Source organism: Ornithodoros turicata, chromosome 1 (assembly GCF_037126465.1).
Source record: "Ornithodoros turicata isolate Travis chromosome 1, ASM3712646v1, whole genome shotgun sequence".
Taxonomy (NCBI): Eukaryota; Metazoa; Arthropoda; class Arachnida; order Ixodida; family Argasidae; genus Ornithodoros; species Ornithodoros turicata.
This window is the reverse complement of record NC_088201.1, coordinates 98752434-98770020: the sequence shown is the minus strand read 5'-3', so window position 1 is coordinate 98770020 and position 17587 is coordinate 98752434. Positions and strand designations below refer to the sequence as shown.

General features: G+C 46.8%; 1 protein-coding gene across 1 annotated transcript; it reads right to left on the bottom strand.

Moving 5' to 3' along the window:
- Nucleotides 1–779: 779 nt before the first annotated feature.
- LOC135378502 (uncharacterized) lies at nucleotides 780–3050 on the bottom strand. Its single transcript, XM_064611547.1, has 2 exons — nucleotides 2416–3050; nucleotides 780–1552 (listed from the first exon to the last, which is right to left on the bottom strand). Exons 1-2 carry the CDS (start codon nucleotides 2716–2718, stop codon nucleotides 1427–1429), a joined length of 429 nt encoding a protein of 142 aa, XP_064467617.1. The 5' UTR covers nucleotides 2719–3050; the 3' UTR covers nucleotides 780–1426.
- Nucleotides 3051–17587: the final 14537 nt, after the last annotated feature.

Here is a 17587-nt window from a genome sequence, read left to right as displayed (position 1 = left end):
CGAGCACCTTTCCGCAGTAGCCAGGTTAGTGGCTGCGTCATGTCCGAACACCGCGGTATGAATTGTCTATAAAATCCAATCATACCGAGGAAGCGCTGCAAGCTCTTTATATCCTGCGGGCGAGGGTAGTCTAGGATAGCCTTCAGCTTGGCCTCGTTCGGCCTGACCGTGCCGGACTCCACTGTAAACCCGAGCAGGTCGATGCGGTTAGTCGCCAACTGCATCTTTCGAGGATTGACAGTCAACCCAGCAGCTTGCATACGTCCTAACACGACTTTCAGGTGTGAAAGGTGTTCCTGGAATGAACGGGAAAAAATTACTACGTCATCCATATAAGCCATGGCGAAGTTGTACTTCGCATCGCCGAGCACCTCGTCCATCATACGCTGAAAACTAGCCGGGGAATTGGACAGTCCGAAGGGAAGCCGGACGAACTCAAACAGTCCCCTATGACAGGTAAAGGCTGTCTTTTCGACATCATTAGGTGCTATCGGTATCTGCAGGAATCCTCGACTGCAGTCCAAGATTGTAAACACACGGGCTGATCCCAACGTGTACATGATCGAGTCTATAGAGGGAAATGGATACGAATCTCTCACCGTCACCTCGTTCAACCGGCGGTAGTCCACGCATAACCTTGCGGTTCCATCTTTCTTCGGAGCGAGTACCACCGGAAAGGCCCAGGGGCTGCGCGAGGGTCTCACAGCACCAGTCTCGATCATTTCGTTCAGCGCAGCATCGAGCACCTTGCGCTTGTGGACGCTAAGCGGGCGCGGGTTGCATCTCCAAGGCCTTGCGTCGCCGGTGTCTATGCCGTGTTCCAAGACTTCGGTCAAACCTGGTTTTTCCGTAAACATCCGGGAAAAGGGTAGCAATGCTTGCTCCAGCATTTCTCGTTGCTCTGAGGTTCCAGAAAACCCTTGCAGACCCTCATGCAAGGCAGCAGTTGCAACTACAGGCGTTTGGTATCCCGTTCCGTGATGCTCTCCAACGGGCAGTGATGGTCCAGTGCCGCGAAGTACTCCAGCGGCTTGCTGCTTAGGTTCATCGCTGTTGCCAGTCGGTTCCCGGTTTCGCTTTGAGCAGTCGTCCTGGGCTCTCTCGCCAGTCGGGCGTTGGTCCGCTCCAGGGGTTGTCCACTCCAGGAATGGGTAGAAGGCACTGCTGCATGCATGCTGGTAACCTCCGCGACGCAAGTCCAGGACAAGTCCCATCCGGATAATGAAGTCGCGTCCCAGGATCATTGCTCCTGCCAGCCCAGGAAGGTAAACAAAGCGTTGTCTTACCCGATGTCCATCGACAGTCAAGGTAAGGCGCACCGCGCCACCGGCAGGTACAACCGCATCAGAGGCGAGCCTTAGGCGAGTCCTGGTCGTCCGTACCGAGATGTTCCGCTCCCGGCACCAGTCGTGGATGGTGTCGCCGATCAGGGAAACAGCTGCTCCGGTGTCCACCAAACCTGCAACGTCTTTTCCCAGAACGCGCACCACGATGAAAGGTCCAATGTTGCAGATGTCATCTTGCAATCGGCACGCAAGCGGGACCAAGGCCACTGTATTATCAGAAAAGATAGCACGGTTAGAAGTAACTTGCCTCTTATCAATGTTCGCTCCGGCCGACGACGGGAATTCGTAATCTACGGTTACCGCCGTCGGCGTTCCGAGTTTCCCTGGGGGGTTCTTTCGGGGGTGGCCGAAGTACGATGTGGGCAGTCCCGACGGATGTGTCCGTATTGCCCGCAACCGTAACAACGTGGTCTCCCAACGTTTAGTCCATTAGAGCGCGGTGGGGTTGATCCCTCAATCCTGTCGTTACGCCGGTATCCTGACGTTCGGCGACGTTCGCTACCGGTCTGTCCTGCGCTCCTCGAAGTCTCCTCAACAAGCCTCGCTCGGTTCCTTTGCTCGTGCGCAAAAGGATCGAGTGAGCGGTGTGAAGGACCTGCCGACGCTCCGCTATTCGGTCCTGCAGGCCAACGGGGATGCAGCTCCGTTGCCTGTACCGATCCGCCCCATGCACAACTAGGCTCAAGGGTCTCCTCCGGTCTAGGGGGTGGGCGGTAACGCAGTTCAGCTAGCAGGTCGGCCTGAATGCTGCGCGCTTCTGTAGCTAACTCCGACAGGGAAGTAAAACTTCGATCCCGTAAATATGGCTTGAACCGAGGGTGGCACTGTCGGATAACGCGTGCCACCTTCTCTTTTTCGTCTACGAGAGGGTCCGCTCTCCGATACAGTTCCTGAATCGCCCGGATGTATTCCAAAAGGCTCTCATCACTATGCTGCGTTCGGGCTGCAAGCTCTTCGCGCATACGCATCACATAGTCTGGGGGAGGAACTCGTCCCGAAACTGCTGCTTGAATACTCTCATCGAGAGAAATGGGGGCTGGGACCTACGCCACAAAGCAGCTGAGCTTACCAGCGCTGCGGGAAGTACTCGACGCAGAATGACGTCGTCGGTGGCTCCAACGGCAGTTTGGTAAGCACTCAAGTCGGCGAGGAAATCTTCAGCAGACTTGGAGTCGCTGTAGCCCGAAAATGTCGGTACCGGCAAGTTCAGGCGCAGCTGCGTGTCCGGGGACGGCTGGGCGGCGGGCGTGCTGCTACCCAGCTGCTGCGTTAGTAACGTACAGAGGGATGCCATCTGTCGAAGCAAGTCCTCAGCCACTGGCGCAGGCTCGTCCTCGTCACTGTCTGGTTCGTGCTTCTTCCTGGGAGGCATCTCCGGTCGAAGAACCTGCGTTGCAACGCAGACGCCGGCAGAACGAAAAAAAACAAACAAAAATGCACACTAACTGCAACTATGCCGTGCCCTCCGGGGAAAACGGTACGACGGGTCGAAAACACCAACGTTGGGCGCCAATTTTGTGGGAACCTCGGCCCACAAACCCGGGGTGGTTCCGTATTCGACCCCGCCGTAACCCCGAAGAACACTGACACAGCAGTTGAACAAAAGAAACAAGGTTTATTGCCTTACATCACAGCTGCTGGCCGTCTGCCCGCTTCGTCGCTCCTCGTTTCTGTGACCGTCTGCCAGCGTGCCTGCCGCACGAATATCACTCTTTTCCCGAGCGCACGCTCTTTTATCTCTTGCGCTATCTGCGCTATCGCGCGGAAGTTGCCGGGTTATCAGCGCCCCCCACAGTATATATATATATATATATATATATATATATATATATCCCAAGATCCAAGATCGTGTCACTTCCCTACGCCAGGCTGACGAGCTCCAAGTAGAGCGAAACAGCTGTGCCTGGCTGGGAGTGCACGATCTAATTGTAAACATATGCTCAACGTGCAGCTACAGAGCTTCGGCTATTTTTTTACTTTTTATATGTACTTGCTGGCTTGCACTGCGGCCTCCACAGGTGGTGTCGTCACCGTGGAACATTGACGTCTCGCCGAGACGCATTGTTGTGCCGACCCAAGATCGTGTCACTTCCCTACGCCAGGCTGACGAGCTCCAAGTAGAGCGAAACAGCTGTCCTTGGCTGGGAGTGCACGATCTAATTATAAACATATGCTCAACATGCAGCTATAGAGCTTCGGCTATTTTTTTACTTTATATATATATATATATATTGTTTTTGTCATGGCAAAATTAGCTTCTTAGCATCCACAGACTTGGAGTGGCTTTCGCGCATATATGGCTACCCCGTTTCAGATTTTTCCTTTTCAATATGTCGCATGTAATGATAAGGGTGTCCAGTCGTATTATCGACTGCTCCCAAACGGAGACCATTTTCTTCCATATGTGTCCCACTGGTTCGCCGTATTCTTCCGCATTGTACGGTTGCCCTGTCTACGTCGCATGAAAACATATTTGAGATACGCAACGTCCCAAGCCCGACTGAACATGTGGCGCTTCTACACGACCGCAAATGGCTCGCCGACAAATCAAACATTGATACTATTGCAGGCGAGTTCATAGAGCGGTCCGCAGTGCAAAGGAACGCGTTCTTCACCACGGCGAAGAAATTATATTGTTCCCAACCTCTCAGTTTCGTTTCACTCGTGATTTCCGTGTAGAAATCTAATAAGAATTGCGCTACGCACATACAACAGTCTGAAGTCTTTCTAGGGACTCTTCCTACAACAACTACAAGTTTTGGAGGTGTACTCAAAGCACGTAACACAAATACTAGAAAAAAAATATCGAAGAAAAGTTTGCCTGCACAGTAGTTAGAAATGCCGCGCACGGCAAAAATAAAGAATTGAGAGCCGTCCGAAGAGAGCCACCGAAGTCCGGTGATGCCCCGACGGTACCGTAGACGTACTCACAACATGGTGGATCTCATCGAGGCAACCATGCTCTTATCTGCCAACACACACATACACATTTTCCGGTTGCACTTGGACCGAAGCCCGCTGCACGCCTCCCCCCCCCCCCCCCTCCGCCATAACATGGATGCTCGGCCCCTATGCTTGGACGACCCATTTCCAATAAACGCATCGATGGCTGCCATTGCTGTATTCGCCGCACTTCTCAACACAGAACCATCGCGGAAACTGTTCTGAGCTTGAACAAACAAATGTAGGTCGAGAAAACACTCTGCTGTTTGGCTTTTCTAAGAGCTGCCTTATTTCAACAGAACCTTTCACCGTATGCTCACCTGTAGATAAGGCTAGGTTAGGCTTGGGCCCCACTGCCGTGAAGAAGTTCCGACGCCCCTGCATGCGGTCATATTGAAGATGAAAACTGATTCTGCTCTGCTCAGCATATCACTTGCGTATTTCTCTTCCTCTTTGTGCACCCAAAGTAAGCGTTCCAACCAGTGACAGCTGAAATAAGCTTGAACAAAATCAAATCAGAAAACCAAAAGAAATGCCGAATATTTGTGTTCATTTTCGACTCCACTACAGCCGTGATCACAAGGAAAAAGCAGCTCCCTGTGGTTCCGATTTGAGACATTCGAGCGAAGCATTCGGACTGAACCAGTTTCCTCAACTAAACCACACTAAGAATGTGTACGCAAGACGCCACGCGAGAGAACGAGCTTTCCAAACAATCGCGAAACGATGCACCTACAACAAGCGGTCTCCGAAGCGAGCAAGCATGCCAAGAAATGCAGAGTAGCAACGGCTCTGAGGCGCATGCGCACAGCCCAAACCTTATGTATGAGCCCCAGCGGTCTCCGCATCCGCGACGGAGAAATGATATACAGAAATGAAGAAAAAGGTAAGCGGAAGAACGCGCTTTCGTATCGACAGAAACCACGGGTTAGCGCCAAAGTGCAGAGAATGCTAGTAGACGGTAAAACCACTCTTTTTATGCGTAGGGATATGGAAAACTACTGTAAGTTTATCGAATTTGATAACTGAAATCGGTTCCTAAACTGTTACTCTAGGGAATGGTACATTTTGGCCCACGTATCGCTGTCGTGGGTGCTGTGAAAAGCGATTTTGTTGCATCTCCCATAGACTGCCATGTATTTAAAATCTGAACTTTAATTCACCAAAATTCAGTGGTTCGCTTCAGGCCTTCACAAAGATGTCATTGCCTAAATAAACTCGAGATGAACACCGTACTGTTTCGTGTAGAACTTTAGCGTGGTTTACGAGATCCCTATACGAACAAAAGTTTCCCATAGAGTTTCTTAAGAAGTGGGACCGCCTTTGAGTAACCGAAAATGACGTTCATCTCCGACTGTGCATGGACGAGTCGAGTCTCAGTCCACCACACATATTATTTTGCGCTATTTCGTCGTACATAAATCCCGAAACGGAGCGTCAAAAAATGAGCGTACCAGTCCACCCTCAACTTAGGAGGAGTTTCCTGGAAAATCGTTCAAAAAACGAGGGATTCGTAAATTGTAGTATGAAAGTTGGAGAGCGATAATACTCCTGCGCATTAACTGTCCAGTGTTTATTCTGTCCCGGAGGCAATACAACAACGTGACACTAGAGGCTTCTTGATATCAATTCATAAATCTTCTACAGACACTTCTCTTATTGCCCGCTGTTAGTCATACGAGGCACTGTGACGATGTTCTACAGCTGTCATCGGGATTACCAACTCAGGAATGCACGTCCATTGAGTAGCTTTGTTGTCACAATTACTGCAATCCGTAACCTTCCTTTTGTCACCATTCCTATTCGCCTCGAGATCGAAATGTAGGTGGCGCTGCGACGGATGCCCTAGTGGGGATACGGCATGATCTGACGCAGCAGGCTCTGGCTTTTCTACGCATATATCGCAGTGTTTCAGGATGAAATGCCGCTGTCAGTGCCTCACATATTGCGGATGAGTTGAAATGCGATACTTAGAACACTGATATGGTGTGAAAGTTGACAAATATTGCTGCACTGCGAAACGCTCAAGTCGCGAAGTTGTGAAAAGAAAATATCCTGTGTGCTTTTGAAGGGAAACACTGCCTCCTTTGCTCCAAGCGTGATTTTGTATTAGTGTTTTGCTGTCCTCGCTTGAATATTTATTCTAGCTTGTGTATTGCTGTCTTTCCCTGTACCTTTTTATATTACGTCGAGACAACAAGGATTAAAAAAAAACACTCACTCAAAATTCCTGTCTCCACTGATCTAAATGTACAATGTACTAATTAAAAATAACAATGAGTCTAAATGTACAAATGCGCAAGAATGTAAAATAAGGGCAGAATAGCCCAGTACGTATCGAAGCCCTTCGCAACAATTTTTGCAATTTTGCGTCGAGCGAGTACGGGCGAGGTTCGAGGTTTGATTCGTCTCCTGGGCGGGAACTCACTAAATGGTGCTAAAATAAGTTACGAGATGACCGCACCTGTGCGGTGGACTTGAGTTTTTGTGGGGTGCTACCGGTCACGTAATAACTACATATAAACTAAGTTTTTGGTTCCAGCGGCAGGCATATATTCTGAAACACGTTGTTGCAGACGTGCTTCATACCCCCCCCCCAAAAAAAAAACGCGTGTTTTACATATTACGTTCAGGGGTGGTGATAGCATTTTACCTTGAATGCGTGCGTTCCAATGATTATGTATGTGAAAGACGTCTAGTCTGTCATACGGTCAGATGAAATGAGATGAAAGCTTTAAATTCACACATTTAAAAACACCCGTGTCATAGATATATATATTCATGTGTAGCGGCCCGACGACAACGACGAGCATCACCTGTGACCCACCCGCTCGCGCTCACCCCTTTTGGTTCTCGTTCAGTAAACCTTCGTTTCTGCCCGCGACTGGTTTCCTGTGCGGTCATTTGTAGCATAGCTCCTACACATGCATTCATATATTCCATATGTTAATACATTCGATACAACTTGTGTTTAGGGCGTGCAGAATATCCTAAATGAGCATTATGAAGTAACTTAGAACAGCTAGCACAGAAACCATTCTATAAATAACTGTGACATAGTTTTATACTTATGATTTTTCAAAAAACTGTTACAACATTGACCTTAGCTCTTGGTACATTTTGTTTGACACACAGAACCGCAGTGACAAATATGATATAACAAAGGCCGAGTGGAATCCGCATACTAGAACATATGCGCGTGCACTAGTTTTCTTCCCTGCTAAGCACGCTGGTGCAGAGAACTAGACAAGTTAAAAAAAGCTTGCTTTCGACCAAGTGATTTTCACTCACTTTGAAGCGATTTTAAAAGTTCAAATGTCCAGAAATTGGGCCTTCCAAGCACGTTTTCGGGCGCGATGACCACAGCGAAAGCACCGGCTCAAGCAGCGCATCTCCACTAAAGGCAGTTCACGGAGCAGCCGCATGGTGGCGACGCTGTTCGATCTCGAGGCGAATAGGCACGGATGAGAAATTCATCCTTCAGCAGCATTTCGGACCCCAAGCAACAATACGAGACAGCGAGAATACGAGAGATGGTGAAGGAGCCTCATGCATCGAAGATGCCGCTAGAGTGCCGCCTCATACGTCGAAGATGAGCTTTAACATGCTGAAAGAAAACAAAAACACATGTATCGGGCGACGCTATCGGAACTGCCCTTACCTTGGGCTGCAGTTTCTGTTAATCTTTTTCCAGGACGCAAGAGGCGCCAGTGTGCTCTTTCCCCCTCTCACATTGAGGGTGAAGGAAAGGGCATCGAACAAAATAAAGAAGAAATGGTGTTCCTTCACGATTTTTTTGCGGACTATCTACTGAACGGATTTTTGTTCTGAAAACGGCTACGATATCAGGTCACCGAAAGGACGACGTATGTTCTCATTGGGACAACTTCGTATCTCTTATAATTAAAAAGTTTATTAACGATTTTTAGGTAATTAGTCATTTGACGGTCGAGCAACATTTGGCCAAGAACGTCCGCCGGCCCAGAGATGATAGAAGTGAAAACAGCATGTCTATAGCCCTTATAGTTTTTTTAATGAGAAATCTGTATCACCTAAAAAAAGACACCCTGTAGTGTGCCTTGGTACTTAATAATACGCATTTTGTGCTTTGCATTGTGTTATTTTGAATGTCTCGGGTTTACTGTCGTGTGCATATACCATGTACAACGGCCGACGCACACTTGCTACTTTTTGCCATTCCTCAGCCTCTGAGAATCGCTACCTTGAACTGCTCAACACTTTTTAAACAGGTAAAGCAGTCCACACAGTATTTAGGCAGACGTGTTAGAAAAAGTAACCCTCCGTGCCGTTTCACCTGCTGCCTTGTTGTGTCATTCGTTCACTTGTGATTTCCACGTGAAAGTTAAGGTGATATACAGCTTGTATATTGAGAGGTATTGCGTGTGGCACTACGCCATACCAGTTGTATATAGTGCGTCACACAGCTCGTAGACCTTTTGTTGCAGTGACGTGTGATGGTGGAATGGTCAAGCTTCTTTGAAAGCTCTCTTGTAATCCAAACTTGAGCAGGTCCCTTTTGAGACCATAAGTACACCACACAATGTCTTACGCTATGCATAGCATTTTGTATGCTGATCGCGCGTCCTGTAAACAGCAGGATTCCACATACACAAACCTCTCAATGTTCGCACGGGTTGTGTATGCATGATTTGTCATTAAACTTGATACCAGTGCACGCTTACATGAAGTGATCTCTGTCTTGTATTTTATTGCTCTCTTTAGTGGGCTACTTCCATGGTGAAACAGGCGATCCATCGGCCTTCGAGCAACTGTTCGACGTAGCGTGAGGGAGACGAAGCGCGTGTGGGGTAAGGGGGAAGGGAGAGGAAATGGAAGTGCGTGAACACGTGAACCGACGTCACAACTGTGGTTGTCCGCATAACGGACGAATGGCGCCGACGTTCAAAAGATGGCGCAGATTTGAAGACGCAGTGCCTGATTGAACTTTCGCTACCCTTTTATATATACCTTTGTAAATCCACGTTGCGGACGCGAACACAATCACTGGGAGCCACAATGCTGATGGTTCCGACAAAAAAAAAATTAAAAGCCAGAAGAACTTCCTTGCAGTTGTAGCACGTACACCCACACGTGGCACTTAGTACGAGCAACGTGAACAGATAACTGAATGCAACATTAATACCGGGATTGATAAGAAGCACAAGAAGGGTCCGCGTTGTGCCGCATACTTTGTGATGTCAAGGAAGTGAATGAAACCAACACGAATATATCAAAATCGCTATTAGAAATGTATCACATTTAGAAAATAACGTTTTCTATTCTGTTTCGGTAAAGCGAGTGAGAGAAACTGGATTATTTACTCTCGCTTCATTGAGCAATTTGATTTGATCATTCGTTCTCTTTTCCTAATCAGCACGGCTTCAGGAAAGCTTTTCATGCGAAACACAAATGCTGGTTTTGCTTCACAGACTGCGTAAGATTAATATTCCTAGCACTATTTTATCCTGGCTTCCCTCATTCCATTTAACCGTACTGATTTAACACCCTTAGTTTCCTGAATACCACAATGTCCGATTCGTTGCCTTCTTTTTCTTATTTATATTAACGATATCCCGACTCATCTCACCTCTTCCGTGCGCCTATATACGCTTGAGTGTGATATCTATTGTGCAGTTACTAATGCTGTCGAATTGTTTCAGTGCAATCTCGTTAAGCTAGCTACATGGCGTCAAACGTAGCAAATGGAACACAACCATGATAAAATGTAAGCGCAAGATGATTTTCCGTGTACCGAAATTAAAGAAACGTACACGATTAACAACGTTTCCCTAGAATTCGTTCTCCCATCTCTTGGAGTCATCATTTCTATCCTTTCTAGGTGCACTCACGCTCAACACATTACTAAGAACGCTTCCCGCAGTTCAGATTCCTTAGCGTGTCTACATGTCCATGTATGCAAATAATGTTTGCACATAGCCGTCAGGCAAAGCTCGACCGCGAATACAGCAGCGCTTGAAAACACTCGAGTCGGCTTCTGATCGAAGTATTCATGACTTGTTCTAGACAATTAGTTAAGACGTAATTAGTTAATTAGTTCAAGACATTAGTTCTACCGTCTGCACGTAAAAGCCTAATGTGTTACGCTTTGTAACCTGTATCCTGGGCATAGTAACGCAGCATCGCCCTCTAGCCTGACGCTAGCTTGACTGGCTCGCTTGACTTGCACTCGGCACATACAGGTGTTGGAAAACCATACAGATATAACTCTGTCTATGGCAGGGTGTGTACGCCTCAGTCCACGCACTCCGTACGCAAACCCTCATATCCCACATCCTATAACAATGGTCTTGTGTTGCGTGTCCACAACAACAACAAAGCTTGTCCACATCGGCAGCGTTGAGGAGGTGCGCACCGTGAACTGCAGAGAAGACGCACGATAATTCTTTAATTCGCTGTTTCCTTCTGATCTTCTTAAAGGGCACGAGTTTAAATAAGTGCAAACGGCAGGTTAGCACTTAGGTGTATGGCACATGGTGTATTTTTTTAGACGATACAATTTTTAATAAAAAAAACTAAGGCCTATATGCACTTTATTTTCAGTTCTTTCATCTCTAGGCCGGCGGACGTTCTTGCCCGTACGGCTAGGATATCAGGTCACCGAAAGGAACAGATGTTCTCATTGGGACAACTTCGTAGTTGTTATATCACAGAGAACGAGACCAAGGCAGAGTCCAACTTGTAGTTTATTAACTGCTCAAAAAAAAAAAAAAGAAAAACGAATCGAACAACGATGCGCGAGCGCAATCACTCTGTCTTCCACTTCGTCCGCGCTAGCGGTATATCATATTTACTGTTAGAGTACATAAAACATCCCCCCGCTACGGATGAAGTCACGGTGAAAAGTTAAGGATACCCGAAACGTGTAGGCGTGGACGAGTACTTCTTCGCAGTACAGCATTCGCCGCTGTCGTAAGGGTCGAGTCCGGCTGCTGATCCTGGACCTCGGTATGTGCTGCGTCGACGTCGATCGGTTGGGGAGTATCCTGGATCCCTTCCGTCTGGAACGGTGCATACACCATCCAGTCCCAATTTCTGTCAAGTGCCTCAGTTCGTGCCAGCGCGGACCGCATGTGGTGGACATGACATGTCTTCTGGTACGCTGACCGTTTTCCGTCTCGACTTCGTAGGATCGTTTCCCACTCTGACGGATGACCTTTGCCAGAATCCATTTGGGGTGTCCGCTGAAGTTTCGTACGTAGACTTATGTTATGTTCGGCAAACCTTCGGTGCCAGCTGTCCTTGTATTCCTCCTCCCTTGCCGATGAGTTCTCGTGCATGAGATCGAAAGGTGTTCTGAGATTCCTCCCAAACATCGCGTGGGCTGGTGTCTGCCCGGTGGTTGCATGTGGCGTTGAATGTTGTCGAAACAGATAACGTGAAAGCCGGCGTGAAAGCCGTCCAGTGGACGAACCCTCTTCTAGATTCTGGAACGCCTGTTTCGCTTCTGCTACCATGCGCTCCGCTTCACCATTTGTGGCGGGATGATAGGGGGCACTGGTAACGTGCTTGATACCATTCTTAGCGAAGAAATCCTGCATCTCGCTAGATGCAAATGTCATTCCACTATCAGTGACGACACGCAAACGACGACGCAGACGACACGCAAACAGGGGTTGGCTGCCCTGTTTCCAAGCTTTACAGTGACTTGAAGTGTTCCCAAACATTGGAGCTGGCTGCCTGACCACGTTTGGAGCCTGATATCGTCTGCAATGAGCAGTGGTGGGTTAGATGGCCACATGGAGTGAAACGTCTCCTCGCTTATCAGAGAAAGTGAAGCGCCTGAATCAACCTCCATTATCAGTGGGCGATCTTCAATCAGTACGTTTCCTGTGAATTTCTCTGGCTAGCCCTGATGCACAGAAAATATCGTGTAGAAATCTGAGAACTGAGGACCGGGCTCCATCACGTCGAACTGATAGCTCATCTGCTGCAGACTCCTCCAGATGATTGCTTCTTGAAGCAGGTTTTCGCCAGATGGCTCGATTTTCCAGAAGTCGCAAACAGCATTTTGGAACATCCATGTGTGTGGACTGTGGTTGCCAGTGCACGGAAGCACTGCATGTTGTTCTCAGAGCTGGGTTGCCCTGCCCAAATTTCTTTCGTCGTTGCGATTTCTGGGAAGTGTAGTTCACGTGTCCTTCCTGGTTCTCCTACTTCCTCTGGGCTTGCTCTTTAACTGTAGCTTCTGCGGCTTTAGCGATGTCAAGAGCCCGTTCAAACGTGATATCTCTCTCAGAGAGAAGTGCGTGCTGCAGACCGGCGTCGTGGAGACCGCAGATAAACTGGTCTCGTAGCATAATGTCCAATGGCAGCAGGACAGAGACTTGCGTAGCCATCGGGATGGCTGCCGCTGAATCTGTTGTAAGGGTTGTTGCGCTGCCCCCACTCACTAATGGTGCAACAACTGTCGGCGTAGGAGAAGCTGCCGTGCCTGTGCTGACTGCACCGAACGGACAATCCTTGGCCAACCATCCCAACTCGTCGACATATTCTGTTATCGTCTCGTGCTGAAATTGGTCCCGCCTGTGGAAACGCCAACGTGCGAGCATTTCAGATCGCCCGGTGTCGAAGTGCCAGTTGGCGAGGCCCATTATTTCCTCGTAGGATACTTCGGCAAGACGTCTAGGCTGAAGTAAATCTCTTAGCTTTTCGAATGTAGCCTCTCCACATAGGCTGAAGAGCAAGGCACGTTTCTTCTTGGTATCGACAATGCCGTTCTCCACAGAGTAAAATTCGAGGCGCAAGAAAATGTCATCCTACTGTCTCAGGGCTACACAGGTTTTCCACTAATGCGCAGCCCAACTGACCCGGGGCAACGCCTACTTGAAACAATAGAGCCGCGGCATGACGTCAGCACCCAGGCATGCAACTGCATGGTTCGAGGACGCGTACGCTCTATAGACGGGGGACCTGTTGTTTATTGAATCACCATCCCAAGATTATTTCCTCTGTTCTACTATAAGGATTGAATAGGAAACAGAAAAATAACCGCAGAAAAGCACCATGCATGAACGCTGTTCTTAGGAATTAAGCGTTTCAATCCCAAAGTCTTATTAAAGGAGACTAACGAATACAGCAAGGAACAAAATATCCCAACAAGTAACAACAGATAACTGAATAACGACGCTTTGTTCCTCCTGAATAAAGTCACGCACCTGTCCCGCTTGCGCTTACTCTCTGAACTAATTGAGTCGGAACATTATTAAGAACCGTTCTAGCACTATTCCCTTTCAGGGCTGCACTCTCGACATCGTCAATACAAGAATGTTTCTTGTCAAAAAGAAAAAAAATGTATTGCTACAGACACCTGAAACATAGAGTCATTGCATGACGTCATGACGTCCTGTCTGAAGAGGTGCAGAGCGGGGCTCGGCAGGTGCAAAGACAAACCCTCCTATGATATTTCGAATCACAAGATTATTTCCTTTGTCGTCCTCTTAATGATATTCACTCTTACATTAAAATTCAACGAAAAAGCACCGTGCATGAATGCTGATCACTGCAAAGGCTTATCGTGGTACCCACGGTACTTTCAATCATTAGAATTACAACAGCAGTAAATTACCACCGCTCTTTAAAATAATAATTGTGACCCAGGAACACTTAACATCATCACCAGGCTTACGTAAGACATGGCGCACATCCTCTTCCATGCTCATGTACTCGTTGTCTGAGGCTACATCTGCGAGGAAAAAGTGCAAAGTTCCTTGTGCGCACGACGGAGCACAAGAGAGAACCCCTTTACGGAACAGACATATACTATGATTGCACTCCTTTTATATTAATGATTTTCATTCTTGCATTGCAGTTTAGAAAAGCTATCACAAAAAAGCCCGTACTACACTCAAGTATAATTTGAGATGGCTTAAAATTCTACTTTATATGGAAACTGTAATTGCGCTACTACTAGGATTACTAGCAGCAAGTGCTCCAAGTTTTTCCCACTTGCCATTTCAGCTCAACAAGTCCTGTCATGCGGTGAAACAGACTCACATCCAAAATAATTAATTTACACTGAGGGTGACGTGTTTTGTAGGAATTTCTACTACACGCTCAGATACCAGCATTTCTGCACAAATACCTATAACTGTAAACAGCTTACTCCATCAACATACCCAGCGGAGTGAATACTGACACTGAACAACATCTAGCAAAAACAAATAAACAAACAACCCACTTCTCATGAGTTCAGCTTTACAAAGGGCTTTCTTCTGTGTAAAAGCAGTGAAAAGAGGACAGAGCAGCGAAAAATTGCAGGCACTTGTGCTGGAACTGCTATGACTCCAAAAACCGAAGCTTATGCTAATAAACTGAGAAAAAGACACCCATTTCTGCTACCAGATAATTCTTGCATAATGCTATGTACACAGTCGCATTGCCCCTGCGTCAAGAAAGCACAGGACACGGGCACACAAATTCCCTTAAGCGAGCAGAGAAAATGCTTTAGACCGGAGCGCTCAGGAATAATCGCAGAGTCTCCGCACATCGCTACGAAACTCAACGGCTATCACATGATGACAACAACAAGATACTAGCGGCGGGTAAAATTGACACTGCTAAACAAGCCAAGATATGCCATGATGACGTTACAAATCAGGAAAAACACACACTCACACACACGCAGCAGCTCAGGAATGCACAAGGAGACAGGAATTTCTTTACTTTCCTTTACAGGAATTTCTACTCCACGCTCAGATACCAAAATTTCTGCATAAATACCTATGACCGCAAAAGCTTACTCCATCAACATATCGAGCAGTCTGAATACTGACACTCAACAACATCTACCAAAAAACAAATAAACAAACAACCCACTTCTGATGAATTCAGCTTTGCCAAGCGGTTTGCTTCTGCGTAAAAGCAGTGGAAGAAGTAAAAGCAAACGCACTTTTGCTCGAATAGCTGTGGCTGCATACACCGGAGCTTACGCTAATATACTGTGAAATGCACATCCATTTCTGCTATCAGAAAATTATTTCATGATGTAACATACACACAACTGTATTCTCGCTGCGTAAAGAAAACACAGAATAAGGGAACACAAATCGAACAGGGAAAACCACTTCTACTCGGGCAGCGAACGTTGAAATACAGGTGGAAATGACAAGGCACTGCTAAGCGATTCCACACATACGACAGCGCATACAACACACGTCTGCGGAAAGGCTTAAGACGGACTGCTCAGGAATAATCGAGCGTTACCGAACATGGCTACGAAGCTCAACAGCCTATACGACCTCAACAAGGTACTGGGGAAGATCAAAAAGTCAAGAAAGACACTACTGAACAAGTCCATACATGCGTCATTGCATGCCAAACACTGGTCGTCGGGGAAAACCAAAAGCAAAAAAAAAAAAATTAAAAAACGGGGTGTGGTTGAATTCCACTTTTTGTACGTGTGTTTCACTCCTGCGAGCGCTGCCCAATAGGGGTGCGAAAAAAAAAATTGCGCGCCCTATGGGACGAAAATAAGCTAACATTTTATTGCATATCATGAAAGAGAGTTATGTCTCAGCTATGTTAATTGAAAATATCGGAAAATTTGAAGATGTCACTTTTGGGTAAAAACTGCCGCGAAAATGAGAATTTTTCCCTACCGTTCCGTGTTCACGGCATTGTTACGGGATAGTGGCTGAGAAAAAAGTACTGTATTTAACGTCAAACAAAAAAGCAAAGAATGATCTTTCTGCTCATGAGAAGAACATCACAGTTGGAGATCCAGAGCCTCGGCCATGACCTTCCAAACGTATGGTAAAAGGCTCTCTGTTGCGTTTTCCGTTTTTTTCGTATACTTTTCTCTTGACCATACAAGTTTAATAGTCCACGGTGAAACGTGCACCATCCACTCTGTCAGCAAAAAAAATCGTTCAAATGGGACATCTCGTTCAAGAGATAGAAGGTCACAAAGTTGGAAAAAAATTCAGCCGCAATATCGCGCCGGTTGCTCCGAAGCGCCGTGGACGGAGAAGAAAATATCGCAGAGACATGCGGTCAGGCATCTTTTGCATCTCTTTGCGGGTGGGATAACATTTTTTTTGCTAGAGAAATAAAATACGTGACCGGCGGGCATCATTCGATTATAAATGAAACTACCCATAAATAAATAAAGAAAAAAATACCCTGCCCTTGTTGGTATCAGTCCCTATGCACAGTTTAACACGACGAGCATGAGACATTTTTGGCGTCTCTTAATAAAAACAAATAAAAAATACGACGCGAAGCAGATGATTATCCTTGCGATAAAACTTTGTTTTCCGGTGGCAGTAGGATATATCCAGAAAAGTATCGTGTGCGCGCGAAGTGAGCCCAAGGCATGTTCGTGGGCGCGCATTGTTCTGTTGTACACTGAAGCTTGCAGTCAGTGATTCTGGAATGATTATTTTATTTGATTATATTTTTAGTTTTAGCGGCTCACCTGTTTAGTGAAGTGTCGTAAGCTTATGAACACGTGTTCATTGATTTGGTTTAAAGATGATGAGAGATACAGCGTGTAGCCAATGATATTCACATCTACCCGTTCCATTCTATAGTATTCTTGCAAAATATATGGGTGCAAGGAAATAAAAGCAAAGTACAGCACCGTTTTGTCTTCTCTTGACGTATAGCGAACATGCATTCCTTTCTTTTTTAGCTTGACGACGGGCCAATGGCGATACTCTATTACATCCGGGACGAAGACCTATCGTTTCGTGTTTGCATATATGTGTGTACCACCTTTTGACGATAGTAAGGCAATTATTGACTTGAGGAATAATGTGGATTTATGTGATTGTGAAATAGACTTTGTGTTTGCGCTCGTCATGGCCACAAAAAATGTGTGTGTGTGTGTGTGTGCGTGTGCGTGTGTGCGTGCGTGCGTGCGTGCTCGCGCTTTTGTGAAACTGGGACCCCACTTGACAAGTAAGTGCTTTGTGTTTGCCTTTTCGTGTGACACGAGTGATCAATTTATGCACTGTTGCGTGGAATAGTGGTTTTAAAAGTAATTATTACGTTTAATTTAACGTTCATTTAAATTTTAATAGTTATCACGTTTGCATTGTAATCTGTGGGATTGGACGAGTGTTTTTACTGGAATTGCCACGCGAACCTGGTGAAGTTCTTGTTTTGGGCAGGCTTTGACGCGGATCTTGTTGCGCTGCGTTTGATATGCCTTCCTAAAGCGGTGTGGTTTGTTCTTATCGTGCGGTTCAAGCCCTTAGCTCCAATTCTATCAGTAGAAGTGACTAGGAGTGTTCGCTTGTTTGTTTGTTCATTAG

What these genes read in the sequence shown, in the direction of transcription:
- LOC135378502 (XM_064611547.1), bottom strand. Translation starts at nt 2,718, where the DNA reads ATGCCTCCCAGGAAGAAGCACGAACCAGACAGTGACGAGGACGAGCCT. An exon ending in GAGTACTTCCCGCAGCGCTG is followed by an intron (nt 1,553 to 2,415) that starts GTAAGCTCAGCT and finishes CTGATAATACAG; the next exon opens with TGGCCTTGGTCCCGCTTGCG.